This window comes from Scatophagus argus, chromosome 12 (genome assembly GCF_020382885.2).
Source record: "Scatophagus argus isolate fScaArg1 chromosome 12, fScaArg1.pri, whole genome shotgun sequence".
Taxonomy (NCBI): Eukaryota; Metazoa; Chordata; class Actinopteri; family Scatophagidae; genus Scatophagus; species Scatophagus argus.
In genome coordinates this window covers 16279510-16296952 of record NC_058504.1, presented here as the reverse complement: position 1 = coordinate 16296952, position 17443 = coordinate 16279510, and the positions used below count along the sequence as shown (strand labels likewise).

At 41.9% G+C, this 17443-nt stretch overlaps 1 protein-coding gene across 2 annotated transcripts; it reads right to left on the bottom strand.

Moving 5' to 3' along the window:
- Window positions 1-911: 911 nt before the first annotated feature.
- Window positions 912-16956, bottom strand: LOC124068201 (synaptopodin). 2 transcript variants are annotated; one of them, XM_046406214.1, is made up of 4 exons: window positions 16897-16956; window positions 12365-13427; window positions 5964-8035; window positions 912-4049 (listed from the first exon to the last, which is right to left on the bottom strand). In XM_046406214.1, the coding sequence occupies exons 2-4, from the start codon at window positions 12525-12527 to the stop codon at window positions 2841-2843; spliced, it is 3444 nt and encodes a 1147-aa protein (XP_046262170.1). In that variant the 5' UTR covers window positions 12528-13427; window positions 16897-16956; the 3' UTR covers window positions 912-2840. The 2 variants fall into 2 exon arrangements, with proteins under 2 accessions (XP_046262170.1, XP_046262171.1); XM_046406215.1 differs by having other exon boundaries at window positions 16777-16900.
- Between the last annotated feature and the right edge of the window lie 487 nt (window positions 16957-17443).

Sequence of the window (17443 nt, the reverse complement as noted above, 5' to 3'; positions counted from 1 at the left end):
AGCCTGTGATAAATGTGGCTTTGGTTTTCTTTTCACCCTGAGGGGTTGTTGCTGGGGACATTTTGGTCCCCTAACTATCACCACAAATATGTAGTACGTTGCACTGACTTTGAAGCATAACACAAGACTGTAAAGACTGTTAATCCAAAGATATATGTCTTCAAATGCAGCAGAGGTTTATCTTGTACACAACTTAGGACTTTGAGTGAACTTGAACTTGTAAGCATATTCAAAAGCCAAGCAGCATTAAAAACAGGGGAAATTATACATTTTTCTAGGCTGCATGTGTATAGTATATTATTAGTGATGAATTTAGTCTTTTGGTTATTATTACAGTTATTATTACAGCAATCTAAGCAGCAGTAACATGGCTCTGGATTGGTTCATCTCCAATCTTTTAAACAGGTACTTCCCTGTTAGGCTTGACGACGGCTTCTCCTCCTCAGTCTTCTTTGGTGCTCCCTTAGTCTGTTCTGGGTCCCCTCCCTCCTATTTACTATACATATGCTAACCTTAGATCAAATCATGTGTAGACATAATATCAATGTTCTCTGCAAATGTCTGTGCCAATAAAGCCTGGTACCACCAGTGTATCTTGTATTATGTCCTGCCTTGTTGAAATTAAGTATTGGATGTCCAAAAATTTCCTGCAGTTGAATGACTCCAGATCAGAAATAATTACTTTTACCCCTTCTGGCCCCAGCACTAACAGCATTAACGTCTCTTATTATATTATTTACAATGTACTATAATGGTAAATTAATGAAATGTTCAAAAGACTAATTAAACTATATAAATGGATAAATGTGTCGTGTATGTGCATCCCATCACCCACTAATGTTTCATTTAGGTATATGAGAGAAAGGGGAAGTATAATAATAAAAATAATACAAATGACAAATGACACATTATTTAAATTGGTGCATCAACACTTTAATTTTCAGACATCATACACTTGCGAAATGAGAGGAGAAATTAGCTGTATTCAAAAACGCAGATATGCAATCACTGAGCTCCCCAAAACCTGCTTGCAAAATTTAAAACAGCAAAGGATTATTTTCTGCATTTGATGCAGCAGTGTTTGGTTTGTCGAGAGGTGACCCCGGTTGAAACCAATCTATGACAGTGATAGGTTAAATTCTGCTGAAGGAGCCAGGTCACCATGTAGCAGGTGTCCCTGTCACTCAAATGACACACAGAAGTTAATATTTAGAAATGTGCTGATGCTTTTGGCCTGCATGTCAGGTAGTGAAGGAATGACTTTTTGTGTGTGTTGTTACAGGACTGGGAATGTTGGGAACAGAATAAAATGGCTTTCAAAGAGCCCACACTTAAAACAGAAAGCCATGTGGTTTGCAGGCAGCAGTCATGTTTACTGCTAATATCCACCAGCACGTCAACATGTTGAATTGTGCAGGAATGTTCTGAGATTTACATTATCACGTTTTATTTATGAATTACACCTGCTTGAGCAAATCAAGTATTAAACAATGCCTTAAACAATTGAAATGGAATTAACACAAGTGCAAATCAAGTATAAAAACCTTTAGAAGTTAAAGAGAATGTAAAATAGAATCCATTCCTCTGATCCTTTTCTCACAAATGCTTTCAAAACATACAACATTCATCTACCCTATTTTTGCTATGAAAGTTTAACAACGTTTTGTTGTACCTTCTCTGCTTGTGTCACATACACATTTGCTTCTACACCTCATTCAAACAGACACATTGTACAATAAGTACAGCCACAAAATATGCTAATCTGTTCCTCATTACTTATTTGGAATAGAGTCACTGTTTGTGGTCAGCAAAAGCAACAAAACTTTGGCATACATACATCAGTTGCTAATATGAATACTACAGTCAATGAACCATTAAATTTGCACATTAACAGCTAATATTTGTTTGTTGTCCAACTCGTAAAAATTTTGAAATCTTTTTGTCTTGAACGTGATCAGTGTTCAATTGAGCAGGTGCGCCAATGCCCCATCCAACCTTGACATAACTCTTCATACTCAACACTCCCTTTTTTTCGTCATTCTGTCATTCCGCCTGTAAAACTTACATTCATTTTAGCAAATGCAGTACACAAAAGCAAAGTATATACATCCTGATTATTGCACTGCAACAATTATGCATATGATTTATTTTCCATTGATTAAAAAGCGAAATAGTCTGTTTGACGATGTATGATAATATGAATAGCATGTTTACCACCTACCGCTGTGTTTTTTGTCATGGAAAAACTTGTTTTACCCAATGCAAATCAGTGTTCAATGTATAGTTAAATTTGATCCTTTACTATTACAGTACAAAGAGACCAAAGCAGTGCACAGTCCATTGTGCTACATATTTATGGATTATTCATTCCATGAATCCCTTCTATGCCTTAAAATCTTCAAGTCTCTCCCTTTTTTGACTTGCGTCAGACCAGCAAACATAACAATTCATTAATAATATTTAAAACCAATACCCCTTTTCACAAACTCTACTTAATTAGAACAGTGGCTATGAGAGTATGTTTGTTGGTGTAAGATATAAAAAGTATAACATTCATTGTAATCTTTGGTTATTTTGAGTCTTTCGCACTTTTTTGGTATGTAAGAAGCGTACAAGCCACAGCATGTAAAAGCTTGTTCTTGTCAGTCCATACTAAGAATGTGAGTCATATGAAATACTAACTCTACTGTGACACAATAAGATCAGTTTTCAAAGTTACAGAAAGATAACTTATCTAATATTGGTCTGATAAACCGCCATCAGAAACTCTTTAACTGGTTGAACCAATGCCACAAAGGCCTATGAAAAGTTAAATAATGCTTTAATTGGCTGGAGAATCCTCACAGGTCAGTGGAGACGGTGCTTCTCTTTACCCTCATGCTACCACCCCAGCCGCGGGGACAAGTGTTGTAGGAGTGCAGGCCAGGTGATCGGAGGCCTGAGTCTTCAGACTCGACAGATGCATCAGAGTCAGTGAGGGATCGCGTGTTGTAGAGCCTCACGGGGGAGCAGATCCTCTGCGTTGGGGTGGGAGGAGGGCTGGTGAAGGTAGGTGACTGAGCCCCCAATGACCGCGACTGGAAAGGGCTGATAGGTGGTTTGTGACAGTCATAACCATGGTGGGAATTCCCCAAAGGTGAGATGGGGAGACTGTGACTGTTTAGTGCTCCAGGAGAGGGACTGTTTTTACGTTTGGCTGCATTGATGATGTTTTTGGCCAGGAGGCGATGGTTAGCTTTAGAGTCTAGGTTATTAATGATGGGGGACATGCAGCGGCTGTCTTTTGGTGGGGAAACAGGAGAGGTGGCAGAGGATGTGTGCAGAGGTCTAGTAGTGGAGAAGGGTAAACTGGTCTGAGAAAGTGCAGGAGACTGGGAACGTGAACCCCAAGGTGGAGAGACAGGAGATGTGACTGTAGATGTTTGGTTTGGTCTGGGTGTGGAAATGGAGACAACAGTAGAGGTATTCTGGCTTACCTTTGGGGACTGGCATCTTGATCCCCAAAGAGGAGAGCATGGGGATGTGGCTGTGGAGCTCTGGGAGGGTCTGGATGTGAGTGTGGAGGAGACAGGGGAAGATTGGGTGTGTTGGCTTACTACAGGAGACTGGCACCTTGAACCCCAAGGAGGATAAAGAGGTGAAGTAGTCACAAAAGTTTGGGCAGGTTTGAAACTAGGAATGGAGAAGATGCCAGAAGACTGGGTATTCTGGCTCATCATTGGGGACTGACACCTTGAACTCCAAGGAGGAGAACGTGAAGTGGTGGCTGTAGATGTTTGGGAGGGTGTGGATGTTGCCGTGGAGGTTACTGTGGAAAACTGGATATTCTGACTAGTCACAGGGGACTGGCATCCTGTACCCCTGGGAGAAGATACAGGGGAAGTAACTGAGCATGTGGGGGTGTAAGTGGAGGGGCAATTAGTTTGGAGGCTGGGAGCCCAGTGTTCAGTGGTGGGGCCCTCTGGACTGTTGAAACATCTGGTGAGGCTGGATGTCCTGGTTGGAGGTGGAGTTTCACTGGGGGTTTCAACCGGGGAGGCCTTTGGTGTCTGTTAGATCATGACAAATAATGATTTTTAGACTCTTGGAAACATACACACAAAAACATAACTCAAACTTGCAAAATAAAAGATTATAGTTGTTGTACTTATAGAACATCGGAATAAATAAATGCCTTCCTAATCTAAAATTATAACAGTCTGGTTTTTAACAAGCAAGTTTGTTTGGGTGTTTATGTGCCCAGTCTGAGACCCAGTGGCATTCAGGTCATCTGTGTATTCCTTTCTTCTGTGTTTTTCTTAAGTAAGCATAGCCACCAGCACACATAGGTCTAGTCTTTAGTTTCTCTCTCGAGTTACTGTCATCTGGTCTTCCTGAGGTGGTTAACCTTTACAGGGATATGAAGTTACTTGACTAAAGCAAGAGTAGCATTCCATCTTAAGCACATATTAACTGAGAGCATGCTATCTATCTCCACATGTGATAATAATATGAAGACTGACTTTAGAGTTATAGATGGAACCACTTGGATCAGTAACCAGAGAACTCCCGGTCTTTTAAGATTAATGTTATTGGTCATATTTCCACAGTTCAGGGCATCTCTGAAAGAAGCTAGAGTCATGTCAAGGGTCACTTGATTTGTATGAATGTCTGAGCCCTTCAAGGCAAAGGTATTGAGGTCTCAAGGGTCAAGTCTAATCATGATACACACAACGCAAACTGTTAAATGTAAAATGTCTTGCAGTGTAAGGCTGTAATAATTACTTCTGGACTGTCACATACTGTGTTCCAAAATAGACATGTCTACTGTGGCAACCTATCTATGAACTTAAAGGGGGCATGCCTCTGCAAGAAAGGCAGGAAAGTGAAATAACAAACACTTAACAGTGAAATTAATGGTTGAAAGAAGCCAGTGAAGTCTGGAAATAAGAAAAAAGAAGAAAGAGGTCAGAGAAGAGAGTTAGCATAAAGCTTTAATTACAGAAAGAAAGATTCACTTTAACACACACACATACACACACACACACACACACACACACACACAAATCATAGCAGACAGCATAACAACAGAAGAGAGAAGTGAAACAAGCTTTATGAATAGAAACATACATAAACCCTGCAGTCTAAAACAACAGTGATTGATGATGTCCTGTGATTCCTCTGGAATTACTTCTTTCAGTCACAAAAACAATATATGTAGGTCCAAATTAGTATGCAGCATGCAGATTTGGAACATCAAAGAATCAGAGCACACATGATATATTTAGGTAAAAATGTTTTAAAGCACAGTGAATTACCCTGAAGACATTAAGACATAAAAGGAGTTCTTTTGCTCTTGTCAGTAAGCAGCATTAAATTGCAAATCATAGATCATAAAGCAGATGCCAGACCATCTGTTATAGTGCTCTGTGAAACAGCATCACCCTGGTGCCCACAGAATTGGAAGACAAAGTGGAAAAAATGTGAGGTTGTTTCTCATCATATTTTAAAGCATCCTAAAATTTGGAGTTTTTTAGTGCTGACGTGATTAGCGGCTTTAGGCATGGAACTGATTACATCAAGCTGAATTTTTATTTTATCTGATGGCAATTACTGCTGTTTGTTACTCTGGAAAAAATACATTTGTATATTCACTACACAATAAAGATGAATTCTCTTAGATCATTTTGCAAGGTCTGGATGCAATTACTATTGCATTTCTTGTAGATCAGTTCTTTTCTGATACATGTGAGAATAAAAACATTTCACACATAAAAAGAATCTACTGTGTAATTTACCTACAATGCAAGAGATAATATGAGAAAAAGGCACAAGTTGAACAAAAAAGTTAAATATTCTGTAAATATTGACACTACCAAATCTCTGTTTTAGTTTTCCAATCATGTGTATAATCCCTACAAAAGAACCCCCTCACCCTGATGTAAACATATTTTCTAAAAATGATACAGAGAGGGTCTCCACACCTGTGGTGCAATCCCTGCCTTCTTGGCAGAAAATGTGGGCCTTGGTGCCTGGACCCCTGACCGAGGAGAGGACACTCGCTCTGGAGAAAAGGCAGACGTGGGAGAGCTGATCCTCAGTTGCCCAGATACTGGACTTGGTGGATATTCTGATCCTCCTCTCATAGGGCTAAGAGACAGTTGTGGGGACATACACTGGGTACTGAAATGAGAAGGAGCCTGATTAGGTAAGGAAGTCTGTCTAGAGAATGGCTGGGTAGAAATCTGGTTCTTGGGCTGAGGTGCTCCTCTGGGGAGGGTACTGATCGGGTCCTTAACTGGATTAAGGATGAACAGGGAAGAGTTAAGCTGGTAAGGCTGGTGCCTTGACAGGTCCATTTCTATCTTGGAGCAACCATTCTCTAAAGGAGGAGGCTCTGGAACTGGTTCTGGTGCTGGAGCTTTTTGCCTTGGTTTTTGCTTGACTGCTTGTTGGGTCTTAAGGTTTTGTGAAAGCTGAGCATTCATGTCAGAGTTTTTAGCAATAGCCTTGACCCTGCCAGGCATATTTGATGGGTACACCCAAGATGGAGGCAGAGACATTGTGGGAGAAGGAGACCTAATTTGTCCGGTGTTTTGTTTCTCAACAACATATTTCTCCATCCTGGACTGACGCTTGGCAAACAGCTCAGCCCCCTTTCCTGAAACATTGGTGAGGGTCTGCTCTGGTCTGTGCTCTGCCCTTGGTCGGGTCCTGGAGCTCTTGAGGCAAGAGGCCCATTCTGGAGCTCTTGCCTCTTCGGTCCTGTCCTCTTCCTTGGCAAGGAAATTGGAGGCCTCTGCACCCAAAGCCAGCAACTCTTCCTCAGATGATGGCTCAGGCACAGACCTCTGTCCATGTTTTTTCCTTTCATCAGCTCCCTGAACCAGAGAGAGCAGCTCGGGGTTTGGAGGTACCACTGGCTTCTCTTTGAAAGTGAACATTGACTTCCTATTTGCCCTTCTAGCAGCGCCCTCCTCGAGTATTCCTGTTTTAATCTGTGTTATTGGTTTCCTCTCTCCAGCAGACTGAGGAACAAAGGTGGAGGGCTTTGGAGCTGTGGGAGGACCATGGTGGAGTGAGGGTGGGTATTGAGAAGCAACAGGACACTGAGGTGGTGGAAGGGATGAAGGGGACATGACGGGAGAGATCGGAGATGGACTGGAGTAGTAGGTCTGCGGGGGCTGGTTTGTAAAGGCTGGGAGAGGAGGTGTGGGATATGATGGAGGAGGAGGTGGAGGTGAGAGCACCACAGGCTGGGAAGCAGTGAAAGCAGGAAGAGGAGGAGTGGCGTAAGAAGGAGGAGGGGGAATGTCCATGACAGGGCTAACTGCCTCTGGAGACTGCACTGTCAGTGGAGAGAAAAAGGGCCTAGCAGTTCTATTGATAATGGTGCTTGTCTGCTTGGATGTGGACACAGACACTTTCTCGGGTCCAGAGGTACTGCGGCTGCCATTAAGAAGCTTTCCAGCAGGAACTGGCCCTGTGTGGCCCCCATTTATCTTTGCTTCACCTTCAGCAAGTCCAATTGGGACTGGATCAGTATTATTACTTCCAGGGGGAATCTCCTTGACCTTGTCCTCAGGCTCCTCGTAGATGTTATCTGTTGCCTCTTCCTCTTCCTCCTGCTCTTCCTTGACAGGGAGGAAATGTCTCTCTTGGATAACACAGTCCTCCATGTTATCTTCCTTGTGGAAATCCTTATCTGGGTCCTCCGTGATTTCACCTACTAAAAGCACCCTCCCAGGTTTTGACAGTGGCTTAGTAGCACTATTTTTAAAGTTCAGGTCTCTGTCCTTTTCCTCACTGCTCCTCTCTGCCCATGTTAGTTTGTTAGATGAAGGGTCGGTTTTCACATTCTCAGCTCTGTCCTCCCCTGACCCTTCTCCACAGCTTTCGAGAGTGAAAGCGTTAACCCTCTGCTTGCGCCGGTTGAAGAGCTGCACACCTCTGGAGCTTGAGTTGGAAGGGATGTTGAGCTGAGCAGCAATGATTTGACTCCTGACACGAGCCTCCTTTAGTTCCTTCTCTGATAAACTGGCGCTCCGTGAAAGATCTGGGGTGAAAGACATGGGGAGAATGGACATCTCGATCAATAACACAAACAAGGGATTTTTTTCTTTTTTGAGATGTTGTTTGATTAATGATAAATAGAAAAGACCCCATCTTTGGGAGACTTAGCAGTGTGCTCCATCTACTGTTCAAACACAGACAACTCCTCAACATGCAATTAAAGCTCACCACACTGCTTTTATGTACAAATCGAGAGAACCAGCAAGGACAAATTTTTAACAAGTCTGGGATTTAATATTCTCTTTAAAACCCACATAATTGTTTCAGCGCCATATGGTTTTGATTGTTCTTTGAAGTGCTTTCTATTACAGTCCAGTAAGAAAAATACAGCTTTGTGGACACTTGACTCAGCAGATCGCAGCTATAGACCACTGACTAACAGACACAGGTGCAGAAAATTTTTAAATAAACATTTTAACAAGAAAGACATAAAAGCTTGCTGACTAAAATTAATAAGAATAAAAAAGGTCTATATCAAAAATATGTTTTCCCACCACTGATGTTGCACTTTTTCTAATTACCTTAAAATCATAAAATAAGACACGTCTGTGTTAAAATTACAGTTTGTTTTCTGAGCTTAAGAGCTTCATTCCAGGCAGTGGAGCTATTTCCTCTGCCATCTGCAGTAGTCCCTCCCTGAGCATTCCTCCACCACTGAGAAAACTCCCTGCCTGAGCTTCCAACATGCCTTTGGTTTCTCTCTGTAGTTAATTTGTGCAATAGTGCAGCTTCAACCCTTGATAGACCATTTTTATAAGCTTTGGCTTCCAAAAATGACAACATTTGACTGCTGTCTATAAACATACTATACAATCAAGTGTACACATCTTAAATATAGCAAACTTGTTACGTTTTTAACAGAATAAAAAGCTTAAATCATATATTCTCTGATAGACTTTTAAAGGGGAATAACTTGCAGTGACACATCTGGTAGATTATTCATCTGATTCATGTAAGTCCGATTGGTGGAAGATATTTAACGTCCTTCCAGGAGGTTTCTCAGACAGCTGGCACAATCGTGACACTTTCTGCATTTAATAAGGTGATGGAACCAGACAGCTACATTATTTGATACAATCATGTGCCAATCATAATAATTATGCATAAATCAATCACTTCTAAAGCTTTCCTATAGACCTCATTTTGCAGGCAGTTTTTCCTGGCAAAGAGAATAAAGCTAACATGATCATTTCCCCCAGTAAAAGGAATAATATCCATCTGTCATTGATTTTACAGACTACCCTCACAGTAATTGAATTAACTCTTTGTAGGATAACCTTCTTTTACATAAACCTATTTTAGTTTATGATCTTTGTCTTATTATTTTAATATATAAAGAAGGACTATAGGGAGGATTTGGATTATAAGCATTTGCAGCCAATTTACAATAAAAATATCTGTTGATGATGGCAGTGGTTATGTCTGTAGGGACATACATCAGTGTCAGCAACAACTGTGGTAAATCAGTCAAACTGTCACTCACAGGGAAAAGACAGGGTGTGAGACTATAAAAGGTTGATATTACAACCATCATTCCATATTTGTGACAACAGTCTATTGAAGAAAACATCACACAGCCCTTTAAAACATAAGCAGTCCTCACCCAACTATTAACACAAGCATAAATTGTCTTCCTTTATAGAATGCTGCAAAGAAATAAACCAACCTATCATACAGGTACTTAAATTCAGTGCCTTTTATCAAGGTTGTCAATATGGGTGGGAATACCAGCGCAGACCCCAATGACATTTTTTATTAGCTATTTATTTATTATTTTTTTTAGAATTCAGGCTACATGAATATACCAGAGCCAGAGCAGTGAGGCTTGAAATGAAGCGTCTTCGCTGTAAACATCTTAGCACTGGAGGGAACGAGACTGGCATCAAGTAACACGCAGGTGCAAATCTCATCAGTGATCAATGTCATGACATTTTTGTGAAATCAAATGATACTCTGTGAAATTCTTTTTTTGTTTCTCAGTGAATCTTCTAGTAACGTGAAACAAACGTTGATGAATATCTGATTAAATGACACCAGTCATAACATTCCCCATAATATGAACCTACTGAACATGTTCTAATCATTAACCAACAAAAGGATACACAGAGGTGATGAAGAAATCAGGCTCTTATTAATGTCCTTTTTGATTTACAGCACATATTACACAGCTCATAAAGTACAGATTACAAGGCAAGGCTAAAGGTTCAATGGAAACTCTTTACCTTATCAGGAAGAAATGACCTAATTTATGGTCGGTAGTCTCGCTGGAGTTTCCAGGTACAAAACATCACAATATAAACAAGTCGTTTTTCTTCACAAAACAGGCAAGCTTAAGTTCCTCCTCAGTTTAAATTGAGGGCTATAAACTTTCCTAACCACTTATGAGTTAACTTAAAAAAAATTAACTCTCTGGATCTGCTTTAATGACTAATCTCTTACCTTTCTTGTGTCAAATTCAGAGCTCCGCTGTTTTTCTAGTACTTCCACCAGAGTTTTCAATTTAACTGCGTCTGACAGCTTCACACCCCCTTTCTGTAGCGAGACAAGGGATCGGGTTTCTTTTTCTCTGCAGTCCAGCACAGAGACAGGCAGACAGCGAGGGAGGGAAGGAGGGAGGAGGTCTGTAGCTGGAGGCTGAATGACAGACAGCACAGCCTCCAGCTCTGTTTCACTTTTTCAAATGTGCTCCACCACCTCCACAGTGTTTCCACTAATTTTTAAAGACGAAGACCTGCCTCTGAGAGAGGAGCTCAGAGAATCTGTTGCGAAAGTATTGATGTTTTAGCAGTTAGCACACACTTTGTTTTGACAGTTCTGCAGAGGTGTCCAGTCAATGGCAAATATTGAGCGGCTTATCTCTGTCTGATGTCTTGTGATGGCAGGGAAGTGTCTGACATTTTGTTGCAGTCTTTGAAGTGGAAAGGGAGACAAGAGATACTCCAGATTGTCTGTGTATGGATCAGACCAGACTGACTGAGACTCAAGAGATCCAGCACCTGACCTCTGCTGCCCTCCATGTGTGTCTGGATATCACAATGTAAGAGTGTGTGTGCACAATCCCTAAGTCTGACCTCCCTGAACCCTCTTAGCCCTAAGCTCCAACCTGCAAAGGCAGAATAGGAATTTCCTGTCGCCCAGCAGAGACAAACCTCTGCCCTCTTTAATGATGCACATCTCATTGTCCACCACCAGTTTTCCTACCTATAATTTTCTCTGTCTGATCCCTCTGCCCTCTGTCCCATCCCCTCATCACCGTGTGGGCGAGAGAAACCCTTAAACTCCCTCACAGAGGGAGGATTTAAGTCAGGGGGCCAACACTGCATTTGTGTATCAAAGGTCAGATTACCCTGTCGGATGTTATCTTTCTCTGGGTGATGGCTGTGGGGTGAGCGGTATGACAGCACCGGCCCCTGTGGGTGATGTGTGAAGTGGTATGGAAAGACAAGGATTAACAGAGGTCCTGGGATCTTACTGGGCTGAATGTGACCTAAACTCTCAGCGGATCCCGTGGGGGAAATAAAAGACCAGCTCAGAGGTTGAAACCAAGTCCTGCTGCTCGTCATTTGTGTCTCTGCAGAGATGTAGCTGACTATAAACAGTGCTTTTTTTCTTTCTTTCTTTTGAGGAAACCAATTAGTGAGTAATGAGTGATGAGAACAGTGTTGGAGCTACAGAGGCTAGATCTATATCAGGGACAATTATCTGATGGCCATGACCTTTCTGTTATGCTTCCTCACAGCACAATGTCTTTTCTCTCTTTTTGAATACTGCGTCTGACAGGCTTGTCACAGCCCAGAGGTAATTATCTTTCCAGTTAAGTATTATTTCTGTTTTTCCGCATTTAGCAGCCTATTGTTTTGGTGTTATGGTGGTACGTGAACTCCTGTTTTTTTCATACTCTGACAGCTGTGAAAGCATATAGAAAGTCCTGACGAAGTTTCCAAGAAGTTTTTACCACAAGTTAGCCTGTTGGTGCAACACATCCCAGCTCGTCCACCCTTTAGCAGTGATGCATGATTGCATTTCCGCTGCTGTTGGGGCAGCCTGTATTTTTACGGCATAGAAACAGATGTTTCATGGAGAACCTCACTGTGTCAAGTCGCACTGATGAGGCTTATTTAGTTATAGATTTTATGATAATGCAGTTTAAGCTATGCTGTAGCATTAAGGCAGCACCACAAACAAACCACTGGAAATGTATTCACAAAAACATTTCTCCGTTAGGAAGCAAAACAGTAATAATACACCTTGTTGCTGCAGCTTGGGCTGCCTCCATATAAGGACAGAAAATGATAGATAAACAAACACTTACTTGTTTTCCGACTCATCTGTTCTTTGTTGAATCCTGTCTTCTCCCATGATGCACTGCAAGCTGTCCCAGGAGTGTGCATGTTTTGCGTTGCCTGGAGAGGTTTCCTCAGTCCTCCTGGACTCCAGCTCACCCCTCTCCTGATAGGCGTATGTCCCTTCTCCATTGCTACCCACAGTAAAATGCTTGCGCAGCAGCACAAACAAAAGCCCTCAGAAGGAGGATATGCGAATGTTTCCAGTCAGCTCAATCTTTTTCTGATAAGATGAAACTGCCTGTCCAGTTGGAAGATGGAAGATTTAGTCCTTACTGGCTGTTTGTGAATAGGTTTAGAGCAACAAGAAAGCAAAACGGGACAAGGAAAGGAGTAGCTCAGTTTTCCAAGATGCTTCTTCCGGTCACGGCTCAGCCTTCAGCAATAATCTTTCCAAATGTTGTCCTGTAGTCAGCTGAAATCTGATGGAAGAAGTGTGTTCTCACTTTGGTATTCATGAAGTATTATTATCTATCTAATAGGACCTCCCAGGAGGGTCAGCTCCAATGTGCCTTGGATGTGTTCCCATGGACAGGCGCCATAAAAATTGCACAAGTTTGTTGTGTTCTCTTAAAATTCTGGCAACGAGGGACGATAATCAGCCCAGTCTTCTCCTTTGCATCTCTCTAATACTCCCTTTTTTCTCAGACATTCCTCTTTCTCCTCTGCTATTTTAGTCACCAAAACAAGCTGCATCTCAATCTCCAAAGTACAATTTACTTTTCTTTGAGAGGAGAGGATCTGCTCTTTATCCTGGAGATCATAACTGTACAGTGAAGTGAAGGGCAATGGTGCATATGGTCGCTTCTTGCTGTTGGGTGCATGTGACGAATAACATCTCACTCATGAAAGGTCATTCCCGAGACTTGCTTGTATCCGGAGCTCAAATATATTTAATTAAAGTTAGTTAAATCTGTCAGTGTTTTAGTTTGGTGGATTGCGCTTCAGCTGTACATAGGGACTGCTCAGGGAATGAGAGGTTGCTGTAGTTTATCTAATGCCTCTCCATGTCCATTTTCTGTCCAGAACCACCTGAAAAAGAAATACATGCAGGTTGAAAATCATCATTTCCTTCCAACTCCCAAATTCCAGCTGGATATTACATCTACCCACAACTCTGGCAAACCGCAACTTTGGCAAACAGCTGGTACAAGGATCCTACTCGATTTTCTATCATTGCCCTTTGTGTAATGGCACAAATTTCAATCCTCTGCTCTGTACAGGGTTTGAAGTATTATGCATAATGGTTTCAAGAAAGCAGTCCAAAAGACCTGACCCCTGTGCTGACATGGAGTCTGCATTTTTTACAAATTGAAATGGGTTTTTGAGAAAACGGCTTGAAGAATATTTTAATATACTCGGCTTAGTTCATCTAATACTTGTAATGAACACTGGTTTATTTCCAGAAAGTATAAATCTCAAACTATGTCCAGTTTCTGGACAATGAAAGCCCCAAACTCTGTCTTCAAAGATGAAGACTCTCTTTGAACTGTAGTTGGGCTAAAGGGGTGGAAAAGGAAATGAACGTGATAAACTCAATCTTGTCTCCAAAGAAGTTCGGACGGCAACAATTTTTTGAGGCTTTTAGGTCAGACACACTGTATTAACCTGCCAAAGAAAACAGATTTATCTCTGCCTTGGGAGCTGTGATTTTGATGCAGAACACTCACAAAGTGAATGTGGATTGAAGCTTTCTGTTTAACCAGAGACAAACACAGATTTGAGTGTCCTATACTGATATCAAGGCTCTTGCATCCCTCCCTCTTATCTGATAAACAATTTTTGTTAGATCCGAAGTGTCTCGTTTCCCTGTAAAAGCTAATACGACCCACTGGCAAAGTTTGTAATAATAAACCTGTGTTTTCACGTTCATGTCCTTGATCAGACTTGCCTGTCCCTGAAATCGCAGTTGGGTTTGTTTTTGCTTGAGAGTCACCTCTGTAACACTCAGGAGTGGGGCGGCTGTGCAGAGAACTACATGCAGTCTTTATTTTTGAAATGCCTTTTGTGATTCCATACAGGCAGAGCAAGCATGCTCACATTTATCTCTCCTGAAGGTGTGCAAGCACCATGAATTTGTTAGCATCCCTTGAAAACTGTGTTTTGTGGAGACACTCTGTGACATGACAGCTGAGTCATGACAGTCTGCAGGAGGGCTGCTCATTTCCCCCTGAACACAATAAACCCAAACAAAACTCTGCCCCGCCTCTCTGTGGAAAAGCAACAAAAATCCTCCACAATTTAGAGTACCGGCATGGTTGTGTCAAGTGAGAGGAGATGAAGGACATTATTGTTTGGACACTGTGACAACAGCTCTTTGATTCTCCAAGATGTGTTTGGATCAATCCGGAGCTCATTTGAAGACTGACTGACATTGTCTTTTTACATTACTACCTGCTCTTGCTACATTCTCTTTATTCACAGTTGTTTTTGTTGTACCAGAATGATTAAATATGCAGACACAGACTTAACTCTGGTTCAAAAGACAAAACACATATGGACTCCTCTAAGAAAATCCTCATTTGCCACAATCTGTTCTTTTTTTTCTTTCATTGGTCCCAGCTTTTTAATAGCACGCTTGAGTGTTGCGTTTCTTCCAAACATACTGGTGATATCTACCCCATTCCATCTGATGCGTCCTCTTGCCATACCTAAGGCCTGATGTCATGTCTCCAACCTTCAATTACCTTGAAGTTCAAAAATGTATTTCACAGGGCCCACCTGTCCAGCTCAGCCACCGCCCCCGCACAGTTTTCCTGTGCCACCCACTGACCTCTATGATTAGAACCAAGGATATCATTTACCGTTTGGCCCGTAGGCCACTTCAGTGTGTAATCACAGGGTTCCTGTACATCATCAGCATGTGATGGATTCATTTGTGGATCTATCCAACACATCTCTGCAGCATGTCTCACATGGTGATGACACATAAAATAAATGTCTTTGGCAGCCATAGAAACTGTAATTATTCATTTGTCCCTTATGGCCGTTCTCTTGTCTATTTACATCTCTATCAATAGCCAACTTGTAGAAAGCATGTCAGCCACCTAATAACTCAAATACTGTATGCATTTCCACCTCTGCCATGGCATCTGTACATCATCGGTTGCTCTGGGCGCACATGGGTTGAGGTATGCCAGATGTGTGGATGTCAGGTGAGCATGCATTCCACCTACTGTAAGACTTAAAAATGTTTCAGTTCCTGGGCTTATAATGAGGCATCTGTTCATGACATTGACAGGCATGCCTTTATGATTAAATACTTCAAGGGCAGAACTGCTACGTATCTGCAGTTTCTTGCCTTTTGCCTGGATTCTGCATGGTTTGGTAAAATCATTCAGCTGTAAATGTTAAAGGCTTTAGTGGGGCCCTTTACTCTCTCGCACTCAGACAAAGAGCCATTGAAGGGTCCTTGCAGCACTACGAAATAATTTTGGGTAGTGTTCCAAAATTGGCATTCCTGGTTTATAATTCCTCGGGAGTCTGTGATATTCGACATGCCTCAGCTTGTGTTGGCTGATGACTGACATCTGAAACACTGCAAGGCTGAGAATGAAATAAAAGTACGTTTCTTTCTCCTCCTCGTCTATTTCTCTTTTAACTTTAAGGAATCTTTCTATCTTTCACAAAACACGCAGACAAAAATGTTGTAAAGATGAGTCTGCTTCATGTGCAGCTCATCCTACTCTCATAGTCACAGGTGGAAAACTTCAAGATGCAAAGATAAATACTTGAAGAAGGTGCATATGATCCTGTGCCAAGAGGGAGGAAACGTCTAAAACAATCAGAGTCGTAATCTGAAAACTGTTAGACATCAAAGGGAGAAAGTATGAGCACATTTAAGAATTTAAAAAGTGAGCATTTAATATAATTGCTGTAGCATCGTTGTTATTTTCTACATTTTAAAGTAGTTTTCACTTTCTGTCAGCACAAACTAAAGGGGTATAACTAGGTATCATGTATAGATGGCAGAGTAAAATCCACAGTTGCTCCATTTTTAAGCAGTTAATGGGCCTCACCTGTTGTGTTAACAGGAAGCAATTACTTATATATGTAAGTTAATACAGCTCCAGCCAGGTCTTTAATTGGATACACCTTCTAATGTTACAAAGTGAAGTAAAGTCTATAACCTGGCTACACAGCAGGCTCCACACAGCCAGGACAATAGGCTCACATATCAGTGACCACAATGCTAATGTAGCCAGCCAACCCCCTCTGCAAGTCTGCCTGCACCACCGAGGGAAAAACAACAGCCACAGATGTTTGTCATCTACTCAAACAAAGACTTTCAAAGTTTCCCTCCTCCTCTGCTTCACTTCAATGCACCCCCCCCATCCCGCTCCATCTCCCTCTATCTCTCTAAACAAAGGTAGTGTCTTACCCCGTAAAAATAATTGGCTGCAGGTGACAAAGTCTGCAGCAGTGACAGTTTAAAGTCCAGGATTCAGTACTCCTTCCTGTTTGGTTGTTTGGTGTGTGTTGGTTTAGTCATGCTGCTCACCTGTACTCCGGTGGGTCTGGCTGTGTGAGAGCAGCGAGCGTGTGTACTGCCCCTTTTCAGTTCCTACGACTTTGAACACACACCTCCCTCTTTTTACCTCTCCTCTCTCTCTCTCTCGCTCTCTCTCTCTCTCTTCCTCTCCCTCTCTCCTGATTGAAGCAAATGGATGATGGGGGAGGGGGGGGGGGGTCAGTTGGAACACAGAGGGCTCTTTGTCTGGGATCTTTTCATATGGTTTCCTTCAAGCTTGCATACTGAACACATTATGCTATAATATATTTTCATATTCAACACAAGGATGTTGAGGGACCAATGGGCCCCACTCTGCCCCCCCCACCACCCCACCCCACCCCACCCTCTTCCTTACTTGACCCATTTTCCCGCCATGCACACTGGGCAGAGAAATCCAAATACAGAGTGAAAACTATGCGAGAAAAATGTAGACTAAATTTCTGCTAAACCCACAGAGTTTTTTGATGCAGTCCCTGGCAGTTTTTGAATAATAAAATTTAAACACAGAAAAATTATTTCCTCCCAGCACTTGGGA